At 37.4% G+C, this 13,602-nt stretch overlaps 1 protein-coding gene across 2 annotated transcripts in view; it reads right to left on the bottom strand.

The window, feature by feature from the left end:
- VIRMA (vir like m6A methyltransferase associated) overlaps positions 1–13,100 on the bottom strand; it is a 61,232-nt gene extending 48,132 nt beyond the window's left edge. For both annotated transcript variants that reach the window (XM_082674575.1, XM_082674576.1), the window contains exons 1-3: positions 12,999–13,100; positions 4,888–5,003; positions 1,090–1,176 (exon numbers count right to left, since the gene is read on the bottom strand). In XM_082674575.1, the coding sequence (XP_082530701.1) occupies positions 1,090–1,176; positions 4,888–5,003; positions 12,999–13,061 (266 nt within the window). In that variant the 5' untranslated portion in view covers positions 13,062–13,100. The remainder of the gene's footprint in view (positions 1–1,089; positions 1,177–4,887; positions 5,004–12,998) is intronic.
- Positions 13,101–13,602: the final 502 nt, after the last annotated feature.

Here is a 13,602-nt window from a genome sequence, read left to right as displayed (position 1 = left end):
AAGAGTAGGAATAAATATATAGGCTCAAACACTGAACATCACAGTTCATGAAGAAGTTTTTCTAGATTCATATATTTCAATCAAATGCTAGATTTGTGTTTTAATGAACTACAAAGTTTGGGTTTAATTTACTCTCCACAAAATGATATCAAGAAAAAGTATAAAACAAACCCCCCAGAGATTCTGGTTCAATTGCTTTGAGGTGTGTGTGAGAATCAATGTTTGTTTAAAAGCACCCCAGGTAATTCTAATGTACAGCCAGAGTAGAGATCCATAGCATTATAGTCTTCAAAAAAATGTATACTGGGACCAAAATTTTTAAAAAGCACCTATTTTCATCAGGTACTGACATAAGAATAACATTCTATAATATAAAAAATTAGCTGCTTCAGATTACCTAGGTTCCCTTCATTTTAAAAAGAAGTTAAACTACCAATATAATTTAATAATAAATGAGTGGAGAATCAATAAAAGAATAAGCAAAATCTAGAAAACTTAATTCCTGACAGGGACAGAAAATTTTCCATTTTTAAGCTGCCTTTAAAAAATTGGTATTTTATAAATGAATTTTTATAAATGAGTAAACCCATCTAATGGTTAATTAATTTGCAGACATCAAAACAACTAGTGTTAGTTATACCTAGCATGTATTATATAATTCAAAATAGGAGTAACTACAACAAAATTCTCATTTTACAAAAATGTGACTATGGAATTTTAAATTATGTAGTAGTGTGACCTAAAAAACATAGACAAAATCTCAATGTGTTTATATAGGTTTTTTTAAGAATCAAAAAGTAATCTTTTCCAAATTAGGTTATTATCAAATCATGTGATATGTATAATGCATACACCAATAAAAAGCAAACAAAAGATGGTTAATGTTTCACACATTTAAAATTTTATTTTATAAATAAACTCAACATGTTCTTAGGAGCTTGACATTTCCTTAATATTGTCAATTGAGAAAATTAAACCCTGAGTTCTTGGGTCTACCACCATACACAGCCTTTTCTTCTATCTAAAGAATAAAAAGGTTTTGCTTACTAACTTATGAGTTGCTGGTGAAATTACCTAGTAAGTACATACCTTCCCAACCTATCGAAAACTGGGGCACTTGGTTTGCTTACATTGTTAAAGAATAAGTCTAATTGAAATGTGTGCGGTGATGTCTCCCTGTGAATGAAACAAAGTTGAAAGGTCAGCCTTTACAATAATCAGTTCCTAAATTAAAACAAAAAACAAAGTAAGTACAAATTTAAGAGCAATTCTAGAATTAAGATAAATTATTCCTAATATGTAAATAACAAAAACACGGAGTTAACTGTAATATTTCCTGTAATTTTATTCACATCCAATTCTCAAGAAGTCAAGTATTCACTTTGAGTACTACTGAAAAATTTTTAGCCATCAAGTATCTTTCGCCTGCTACTTGCACCATTTTAAAACACACAGATATTTAAATTTTTTAATGTATTTTAATGGCAAATGCTAATTAATCATGATATCTAGTTTTATAATTCCTTATATCATTATTCTATTAGCAAAAAGAATCAGGAGTTAACTAACTTTAAGTTGTAAATAATAATTACCATTTAATTTCAATTTAACCCACATTCATACAGGACTGTAATAATAATTTGAGCATCAGAGCCCTAAATTGTGACTTAAAGCCCAGATTGAAATTTGTATAGCACTAATTTACATAAATATTTTGATTTTTCTATAGACTTCTATAATCAAGATTAAAGCCTATTTAATTTGCACTAGAATGAAACCCTGCTACACCCTTGCTGAAATTCCTTCCGCTCAACTAAAATCTTGATTTTTAAACAATGCATGCTTTGTTGTTTATTTACAAAAAATCCATATGGTAAAAAGTGTAATGCCCGGAGTACTCTGAAAGAGATTCCTTTATGTATTTCTGGTAGAAGTTCAAACAGGTACAATCATTCTGAAAGACAATATGGCAATAAAATTCAGGAGACTGAGAAAATGTTCACACCAGTTGTTCCAGAAATACTTTTCTCTACAAAGTGTTTCTATGGAAACACTAATATACAAAGACTTTTTTCAAGAGGAGGTGCATTATACTAATAATTTGAAAACTAAAAACCATCTAATGGTCTCCACTTTAAGAACTAGCCAAATAAATAAGAGTACATTGATTTGCTAGATTATGCAGTCATTAGAAATCATATTTTCAAATAAATTTAAATGATGTGAGGTACTCCTGACATAATGTTAAATGAAATAAAGGAATACACAGAATAGCATGCAGTGGGATCAGAGCAGCATCATACATTTTATCTTACCCAAATTCAACTATATGTGCTCAACAACTCTAGTCTCTCTCTCCTAGCCTTCCTCTTCAAACCAGACCCTGGCCTCCAATATCTCAAGGAAAGGAAAAAGGACTGAAATGCAAATTCTTTCCTCTGGAGGCATCAAAGACTCAGGTCCTGGTCACCGAAAAGCGATTTAAAGAATCAATGGTAATTTGACTCCACTAGACTTTCATCTTAAAACTTGTTGACTCTAAAACCTAACCTCACATAAGATACCACATTTACAAAAAACAAAATATATATATAAACGCACACATATAAATTTAAAAACACATGGCCTCAAATGTTAAGATTCTCTCAGAATGGAGGGATAACAGGGGTTTTAATTTTACCTGACATAGTTCTGAATTTCATAATGAGAAAAAATACTATCATAAAGTGTGCTGCACAAATATATCATCTCTAACATTACTTTCAACCTTGAGATTTCAGGCTTCCCAACATCTTACATATTTGTATTATTGAATCAATACTTTATTTTACTGTTCTATAACATACTGTGCATAAAGTTGTTTCTGATAATAATTTCATATTTGGAACTATTAAAACATGAACAGCCACTCACGCCCAGCTAAGAAAAAGGAGAGAGATAAGAAGAGGGGAAATGTAACAAATACTCTTACCCACTGCAGCTAATGGCAGTGATTCGTATCGCCTGCTGTGGTAGCCAGCCTCCAAAATGGCCCCCAAAGACCCCTGCTTCCTGGTATTCACACCCCTGTGTAGTTCCCTCCCACACTGTACCAGTAGAATATGTAATCAACAGAATATAGTAAAAGCGGTATATTGAAGTATGTCACAGTATGCCATTTCTGATATTAAGTTATAAAATACAGCGACTGTGGCTTCCTTCTCGGGCATGGTCTCTCACTTTCATTCTTGGATCACTCACCCTGCAAAAATACATGCTGTGACATAAGCAACCCATAGAAAGGATCTCCTGGCAAAGAACTGAAGATCTGCCAACAGTCATGTGAACAGGCTTCTAAAATTCCCTAGCCTCAGTCAAATCTTCTGAGACTGCAACCCAAAGCCTATATCTTAGTTATAACCTTATGAGGGAACTTGAGCCAATCAAGCAGCTCCCAGGCTCCTGACCCTCAGAAATAGTAGGGGATTAGGTTGCTAAATTTGCTACAGTTTGTTATACAGCAACAGATAACTAATAGACCTTTCTTGACCAAAAGCAGTACAATTAGAGAAGACTGCTGGATACACTATCATTACTCCATCTTTCTCATTCTACACACATAGGAAAAGTAGAAAGAAACACAGGAAAACAGGAGATTTTATTTCCTTACACATGGCAAAAAAGATATGAAGTCAATTACAATGATTTGTCATTATAAATACTAATCATTCTTACTGTTTTGTTTTGTATTTGTTTTACTTTTGAATGACCTGAAAACATCTGAAGATTTTTATATCTACCTCTAGGAATAACCAACTACTTTTCACAATTATGAAGAAATGAGCCCTTAACTTTGAATCTGTACCATTAACAGTCACCCCTGTAGCTGGCTTAACTCTTTCAGGTAATAGAAACTGAGCTATCACAGCATGGACATAACAAAATGTGGCATTGATACGTAAGAGTAACGCCTAGGCTATAAGCTAAAAACCCACAGATATATTTATTATACATATTCATGTTTCTATAACCAAAATTTAGCTTTCATCTCCAGTTCATGTAATTAAAATCAGAAGAAGATGATTATTCATGTTACAACAAAGATCAAATTCCTCTGTTTTATGTCAGTTGTTAAAATTATCAACAACTCCACAACAGGGAATTCCCTGGAGGTCCAGTGGTTAGGACTTGGTGCTTTCTCTGCCATGGCCCAGGTTCAATCCTGGGAACTAAGATCCCACAAGCCGCACTGCATGGCCAAAAAATAAAAATTAAAAAAAGATTTAAAAAAACCAAAACTCTACATCAGGAACCATGTCTTATATTTGGTTTATTTCACAAAGAGACTAAGAAAGAGAAATGATGCTCAAATAACTACTTGCTCAGTACAACTAATGGTAATGTGAAGCTACATATTTATAAAAAGACACATGTATCAGGCTAAGGAGATCACCAATAAGTCATGAAAACTGATACTATAAAATAATATAATAAAAAATGTAGCAACATAATAAAAGATATATTTCTAAATATTCAGTCTCATTCTTATTTTCAAGGAAAAAGTCACGTTAAAAATACTTCATCTACTATACTGTGCCACCCTAGAATCGTTTGGAAAATATAAACCAATTAAAAAAATATAAACCAATTAAAAAAAAGAAATGAAGAAAGAAAAAATTAATCTAGTACTCAGATCAAATAATGACTCTTTTCAAGTTTATAATAATATATAGATTATAGAGAAAACCTAGAGTCAATTACAATGCAACATAACATAACCATAACTGAATAAAGTTTTAGGTTTTTTGTTTTTTACTTACAAAATATTACCTTAAATTTTTGCATTTAAGAGTATGTTTCTAGATCAACTTTAGTCAAAAGTACTTTTAAAAAAGAAAACTGACTTACCCATATGCTCTACTGTCAGGCAAGCTGCTATGGGCTCTTACTCCTGGGGGTATGACTCGGACTTCATTGATATAAACCACACATGGAAAACGAACCACGTCTATATGAGAACTTTGCTTTAAGAAAAGGGGGGAGAGGAATATACTGTAAGCAAAACACTTTGTCTATTCAAAATTTATTCACTTCAATTTGTTTCATTCAGAATACCACAAACAATTTTAAAATAAACACCACATCATTAAAACAGTGCTATTACATTTTTTATAATGGTATTAAAACCACTCTTAAAAACAGCTGATGATAAAATGTACCTAGTTAAATTTCTCCATTTGTATAACAACATTTCCTGCATCTGCTTCCCTGCTGATGTTTTGCTTAGGCCAGTAGAGACCTACAGTCCTTTACTGGAAACCTCTGGAGTCAGACACCGTTCAGAATCCTGACTTTTGGAATTCCTTGGCGGTCCAGTGATTAGTACTACGCGCTTCCACTGCAGGGGGCACGGGCTTGATCCCTGGTCAGGGCACTAAGATCCCACACACCAGGCAGTGCCGGCCAAAGACAAAACAGAATCCTGACTTTTTAGATTTTTAGAAAGCAAATGATACGAACACTACATATTACTTAACACCCCCAGTGGCTTCTGGGGCAGTACCTTGTAACCAAAACATTAATACTTCTGCAGCAACATGTATAAACAGTCACACTAAATAAAGATTATAACTAGCAACATATCAGTTCAAATCAGAGCACGTGGCCACATGTATTTAGGGCAGATTTTTCTGCCATTTTTGAATTTCTGAATTATAGATAAGAGATGGTGAATCTCTATTTAAATTAGCTTAATTTACCAAACTTACATACTAATATCAAGAGATCCAGGGAAGCCATTTAGGCACCAAACAATTAAGGTAAACCCTCTCAAATTTAAAAAAGGAAAAAAAATCCACAAACTAAGAATTTATTATAGTAACATAAATGGATAGCATAAATTTAGTGTACATTTATTTCTATGTATCATTTGACACAAGATCAGACAAATGTAGCTCTTGAGATCAATAATTTAAAAAGAAATTTTTCACATTGTTTTTGGACGACTGTTTTTTTTTTGTTTGTTTTTTTGTGGTACGCAGGCCTCTCACTATTGTGGCCTCTCCCGTTGCGGAGCACAGGCTCCGGACGCACAGGCTCAGCGGCCATGGCTCACGGGCCCAGCCGCTCCGCGGCATGTGGGATCCTCCCGGACCGGGGCATGAACCCGTGTCCCCTGCATCGGCAGGCGGACTCTCAACCACTGCGCCACCAGGGAAGCCCTGGACGATTGTTTTACATCAACTTTTCCTAGCAGTTCAGCCAAACATCATTACCTAGTGGTCAAAGTTTATAATAAGAATGGTTCATATTATTTGCATCTAGAAAGACTGAGTCCTAAGTGCCTCTTGAAGCTGCAAAGAATACTGTGCCTATCAACAGACCAAAAGATTAGTCAAATGAGTCTTTCCTAAAATGTGACAGAGGATGACTTTCCAATTTTGCATTTTAAGCTCAGAGATTAAATATAATTAAATATATAGGTATAGAAATCTTAATGTTAACTATTCAAGTGTACTTTATACTCTCAAAGATATAAAAGAAACAGGATGAATGCAAAGTGTGGCTGATTGCTGGTTGTTTTCCAATACAACTCTTCTTCTAGAGAAGTTTGAGTTGGGCAAAAGTGAACTAAAAACTGAATTTCCCATGTCCTGGGAAGCCAGTGTGAACATGTGATTGCTAGATTCTGATCAATGGGATGTAAATGGAAATGACGTAGGCAACTCTGGGTCATGTCCTTAAAGGGAAAATTCAGACTTCAGAAACTCCTGCCACCTCTTCTTCTATACTCTGCTGCCTTTCTAGAACACATGTTATGGTAAGCTGTCTTGGACAATGCAGGCAATTCCCTAAGAATGGGAGGAACCTGTCTCTGACAATGCAGAGCTGTCACATTAGCCCTAGAATACTTAAAACCAGATTGAAAGAGAAAATCTTATTTTATCTAACCCACTGTTATCCTGACTTTATGAGAGCAGCTGAAATTATATCCTAATTATTACAAATATACTGTAGGTATTCAATAAATACTACAGTAGATTTATATAAAAGAAAAAGCATTCTGCCTCAAACTTTGGCTCTATGTTTCTGTCCTGTAAAGAGCTCCTCTACTTAAAAAGTCTACTATACAGAAGCTCCTTTGCTTATATGGTTAAAAATTCTCATTAATATTTACAAAGGAAACTTAGAACAAAACTTTATTTATTCTAACCTCCTTCCACCCTGCCCCCTGCTAATTAATGAATGGTATTAGTAGTAGTTAGGGTGTCGTCACTGTGGACCTAAAAAGATCAACTTGAGGTTTTACAAATAGCCTTTCAAAATCTATTTTGTTTGTAAGTAGAAGAGTTTCTATATTAGTTGCTACCACTTTTATTCAATATTTATTTTGAAACATTTACTAAATGTCTATAATGTTCCAAGGTATGCTAGGTCCTGAGAATATAAAGACAAGACATAATCCCTGCCATTAAGGTACAATCTACTGTAGTAGATGAATAAATAAATTGCTATGATACAGACTCACACAGAAAACTATGAAAACTCAGAAGCGTACTTACCTAAATCAGACAGTGGGCAAACATTTGTGGGGGGAAAAGAAGAGTGTCAGGGAAGGCTTCCCAAAAGAAATAGCACCTGATCTAAGTACGTATTTAAGGAAAACAAGAATCAGTGGAACAGAGGGATAAAGAGCTTTCTAGGCAAAGGGAGAAGCATGTGCAAAAGGAATGCAAACAAGAACTTGGAAGGTTCAAGAAATTACAAGCATAGTTCACCAAGGCTAGAGGGCAAAATGTGGGAGGAAAATAGGGCAGAGTAGCTAAACACAATCAATAGAATTACAAGAAATAAGTTTTTCATTCACTGCCAGAAGTCAACTCCAAAAATCTGTATCGCCATTTAGGACCTCTCTTCTGAGCCCCAGACCACTATATCCAACTGTCAACTGGACATCTCCATTTGAATGTCCCTCTGGCCCCAAAAACTCAACAAGTCCAAAACTAAAGTGTCCTACATCAGTGATGGCACCACCATCCAGACAATGGCCAAGACAGAAAACATTATCATCCTTGGATTCTTTCTCATTCTCTCTCACCTAAATAATTCCTTCATCCAAACATCAAGTCCTATTGATTAAACCTCTAAACAGCTCTCAAATCTGTGCATTTCCCTCCATTTCTGCTGTCACTCCTCTAGTTCTAGACACTAGGCCAAATTCCTCAGTTTTATAAACAAGTATGGTCTCTTCTCACCACTCCAAATTTATAGCCCCAACATATCCTGGTTTTCCTCATCTTTATGCCATCATTCATGTTACTGTCTCTGCTTAGAACCCTTCCACGCTCCTGTCCCAACTCCTTTCAGATGTCAGCTTTCTCTTAAAAGCTAAGACAGATCAAGTCTAGATGAGTGCTTATCAAACTAAATTCTAATTGCTTCTTTTTTTTCTTTTTTTTTTTTTTGTGGTACGCGGGCCTCTCACTGTTGTGGCCTCTCCGGTTGCGGAGCACAGGCTCCAGACGCGCAGGCTCAGCGGCCATGGCTCACGGGCCCAGCCGATCCGCGGCATGTGGGATCTTCCCAGACCGGGGCAGGAACCCGTGTCCCCTTCATCAGCAGGCGGACTCTCAACCACTGCGCCACCAGGGAACCCCCTAATTGCTTCTTTTAACTCTCCTGTTGGAGTGGTACTTCAAGAAGACAAGAACCAAGTCTCAGTTTACTGTTATATTCATAGTGCTGAGCATATTCATTTAACGAATGAAAGACTTTTAACAGGTGCTTAATAAGAATTGACTGAATTGTGTTTTCAAAGTTAAAAATATTACAATGAAGTAGGGGCTTAAAATATCTAGAGGAGTACCTAAACCTAGGAAGACAGGGTGACAGTGGGAAATCATGGAATGGAAGTTTTATGATTAGAGAGGTACCTGAAAAGTGAAGAACAGACTGGTCAGGTTCCATGACTCAGCCACATCTAAGGAAGAAGTCATTGTGTGTTTAAAGGTCACAGTATAGCTGTCTCTCCTTACTTTCCTATTCCTGCAACTATCTTCTCTTCCCTATCCTCTCCTAAGGGTAAACTAAGGCTATGTCATCTATTCCTGCCACTTGCATTATCACTGCTGTTTGCATGAGTTCCAAATTGACTTCCTAAACTCTAAAATGAAGTAGGACCTTCTAACATCAATCACCCTCGTAAGACTGAATTTTAAGCCAGCAATTCCACTCTGGAAAGTAATAAAGAACTAATTAAAGACATATAAAACAATTTAGCCTCAAGAATATCGTATCACTGTAAAAAGTCAGAAGCCTAGATGTATGAGAATTTAATATATAAATAATAGCATTACCACTTAAAGAACTATTACACAACCAATAAAAATGCTGTTATACAGGATGGCTTGGGACAGGGATAAAAGATTTACTTTTTACTGTACACACTTTTGAATTGGTACCTCGTACGTGTGTTACCTGGTCAAAAAAGAGAGAGAATGTTTGAAAATGAAGCTTACTTTTAAAATGTTGTATAGGTGTACTTCTTCATTTATAATGATGCACAACACATTGTTAGGTGAGAAAAGAAACCAGAAAACAGTATTATAGTTATCAGTACCTTAATGTGTGTGGTGGGTGTATACATTTAAGTGTATGTGTGTATCTATATATATATATTTTTTAATTACTAGAGGACTTGTGAAAAATTTAAGAAAGTTGTTAATGATAGATGAGACTACGAAAGGTGGAACTATGAAAGCCTTTGCTTTTCTGTAACTTCTAATTATTCTATAATAAAATTAAAATTTACTAAAATAACATTTTTTTATTTTTTAAAAAGTGGCATACAAACCACAACACAATTTGTAATTCATTTAGCACTACTCAAACCCCTTCACATATTCCCCTTGTGAAACTTGAATAAATGCCTGTTTTCCCTACCAGGTTACAAATTCCTTTGAAAACAAGTGCAGTAAATTTTGGTTTTTTGTTTTTCTACCTCTATTGCCCCTCCTAGAGCTATGCCTCACCTTCAAAAGTGTTTTTCATAAATAATTGTTAAACAGATTCCCAACTTCCTACTGTGCGAATCTATCTGGTGTCTGACTAAACAAATCAAAAACTAAAATATCTTGTTCCCATCAAAGCCACTTCAAACCCACTTCCAGACTCTTCTATGACTAACAATGGCCCCACCAGTTCTCTAGTTCCACCAGTTCTCTATAACTAGAATTCTATCATTTTTAACTACTCTCACACTATCAGTTGCCATCCTGTCAATTCTACAACCAAAATTTATACTGTACCTATTCCCTCCTCCTTAATCCCACTGGGACACAGCACTGCACAGCTTTAGAGCCAGGAAATGTGCATTGGTATGTCTTAATTCAGCTATGCCACTTTAGGAAAGTCACCTAACTTCTCATGCTCAGTTCCTGATCTATCAAATGGGGATAACTATCTTTCAAAATTGATTCATGAATTAGAGATAATGTATTTAAATTACCAAAGCACTGCGTCTTGCACAAAATAAGCATTCAATAAATGCTATCAATGATTACTGCCCATCTGCTAACTCAGGTTTTCATTACGTCTCACCTTTTCGTCTCAATTTGCCACCTCTAATTATTCTGAACCATTTTAGGCATTACTGATGTACCAATGTACTGGTGTACTAACCTACCTTAATTTTACTAATCATATCATTTGCCTGCTCAAAAACTACTTATTTCTTACAAAATAAAGCCCACACTCCTTTGCTGACCATTTCTGGAACTCTGTGATTTGGCTTCAAACTTTCTATCAGGTGCCACTTCACACTACTGCTTCAGCATACCCTTCCAAAGGACTGACTACTCCAGGAGAATGCCCTCCTTTCCTATATATAACTGTGGAACATATTCTCTTCCACCAAAGACCAAGTTCATATGCCACCTGCCTTGATGAAGTCTTCCCTGATACTCTCAAATGAAAAGTGATCTGTCCCTCCTCTGAAATCACGGAGCCTTTTTTTGTACCACCAAAGGGAGCTAAATAAATATTGACTGGGGTCCTAATATATCAGACACTGATAAGCATTTTGGAAATAAAGGAGACAAACCTCAAGAAATTTCTACTCTGTCTCTATGCACTCATCATAATCTAACTTGAATCATAATTTTGTGGACCTCATGTCCAATACTAGTTATAAACTCCTTGAGAACAAACATCCCAATACTCCATATCCCCAAAAAACCCCTACTCCTACTTCAAGACTCAGTTCAAATATGATCTCTACTAAGCCTTCCTCAATCAATGCCAGAAGGTATTTACTACCGGTCCTATCCTCTCCATGGTCCTCAATGCTTGCTTAAGAATGAATGAATACTAGATTTCTAAATATATGGTAAGTGAATGAATGCTAACTTTCCTAAACTAGTAAACTACTAAATCAATCCATCATATGCTTTTCTTTCATTTTTAACTGTTCCCTATTTCTGTACGCATGATAGGTTTGTTCTTATCCAACTACTGCCTCCACTGTGAGTTTTCTAAAGCCTAGCTGGAACTGCAGTCAGAAAAGTATGGTCATTGAACAAACAGAGCTAATTGAACCACATGAAATGAGAGACCACAAGATAATTCATTGTTAGTAAGATATGCTAAAGTTTCCAAATATTTGATTTTTATAGACTATAAACCATTCGTTAAAATAATCAGAAGACCAAGGTTGTCAAACTTTTTATTTAACAAGTACCAAAGTACAACTGCTACCCACTACCATCCCTACCTCTGAAGACAGAAAAGTTCTCTCTTAAGGTACAAACTACTGTATGTATAGAACAAATAAGCTACAAGGATATATCGTACAGCACAGGGAATGCAGCCAATACTTTATAATAACTTAAAATGGAGTATAATCTATAAAAGTTGTGAATCACCATGTTGTACACTTGAAACTAATACTGTAAATCAACTATACCTCAATTTTTTAAAAAAAGTTCTCTAGAGGACTTCCCTGGTGGTACAGTGGTTGAGGCTCCGCGCTCCCAATGCGGGGGGCCCGGGTTCGATCCCTGGTCAGGGAACTAGATCCCTTATGCCGCAACTGAAAACGAACCCTGCACGCGGCAACGAAGATCCCGGACTCGGCGCAGCCAAATTAAAAAAAAAAAAAAAAAAAGTTCTCTAAATTAAGTTTACACTGAAAGAGAAATGTGAGCTCTGGGGTTTCTTTGAATTTCTCTATGAACTTCATTTCTGTACGTTCTTGGCCGGTTGACCTGAATGCATGTGGCAGAAACAGTCATGCATTCAGGGGCGCTCAAGTTCATACAGAACGATTACTCTACAAGAACCCACTCTCGCCCCTCAAAACGACAACACAATTGTCCTTTACAGTTTGACTACAATTCTCTCCTCTTCACAAGTATGCTGCAGACAAAGGACGTTCTGTGTAAGTTCTTCCTGTCCTAATGTGTGAAATCTTTCCAAGAGATAAGTTGTATTAAAGTTTCAGGACAAACTGGAGAACACCGCAATCCTAAACCGAATGAGTGTCACATCTGGGTGGCATAACTCCCGTTAGAAAAAAGACCTAGCAAAAGGGATTTGGGAACCAGGAAGCCAACGTGACCCGCGCGGTCACTAACACTACTGTCAAACACAAGGTGTCCGAGACCCCTTCCAAAACATCACCTGAGGTAAACCTGAGAACCATGATCCTTTTCAAGGCCCAAAGCGGACCCAGGGGGTTGAGGAGGTGGGTGGGGGACCAAAGCAAGTAGAGCAGCCAACTCAACCAAAGACGACGCGGGGCCGAAACTACCGCAGGGAAATGTAGGGGGTGGGGGTGGCTACCGCCACCCCCACCCCCACCCCCCAGACGCGGCGCCCACACCCAAGCTAGGAGGAGGGAGGGTGTGTGTGAGGAATTAAAGCGGCAATCGGCACGAGGAACAGTCGAGACACGCCTAACGATTTTTTGTAAGAGTCCCCAATTCGAGAAACAGGGTCGGAATCAAGTCGCGAAGGCTTACCTCAGCGCTCGGGTGTTTAAAAGTGTCTAAAAATAGCAGCTCCATCGCCGAGTCCACCGCCATGTTTGCCGCGGGCGGGGGAAAGGGGAGGACTTCCGGGGCAGCCCTCCAAGCTCGGCGACAGCGGCTCAGGAGAGGGAGAGACGCCGGTACTTCCTGTGACCAAAGCGCTGGCGCCGCAAGCCTGAACCTATCGCGACGCGTCGCGCTTCCGGAAGTCGCCGGCCCAGCCTTCTCCAGCGCGGCGGAGGGCGCCCTCAGAGCGCCGAGAGGGGAAGAGGAAGAAGGGGAGGGACTACGGCGTCTCCAATGGTCCAAACCGCGTCGTCCTACCGCGTTTTAGAGCCACGAGAGCTTCGGGACGGGGGCGGAGTGTGGAGCAGGCTTAGGAGCGGCGGAGGAGGAGTGAGGAACGCAGCCAGCTCAGGACTCCTGGCCCAGTGAACCAGCCAGCAAGAAACCTTTACAGGGCTGGCAGGAAAAAGGTGCAGTCAGCGAGGTTGGAAAGTAAGACTTTTTTTAAAAAAAGAAAGTTAAAAAAAAAAAAAAAGAAAGGAAACTGACTCAAAACGAAGAGATTTTTTTTTCCTCATCTGGAAACTGC

This window comes from Grampus griseus (genome assembly GCF_964374135.1).
Source record: "Grampus griseus genome assembly, chromosome: 17".
NCBI lineage: Eukaryota > Metazoa > Chordata > Mammalia > Artiodactyla > Delphinidae > Grampus > Grampus griseus.
The sequence above is the reverse complement of the archived record's forward strand: the minus strand, read 5'-3'. Positions and strand labels throughout refer to the sequence as shown.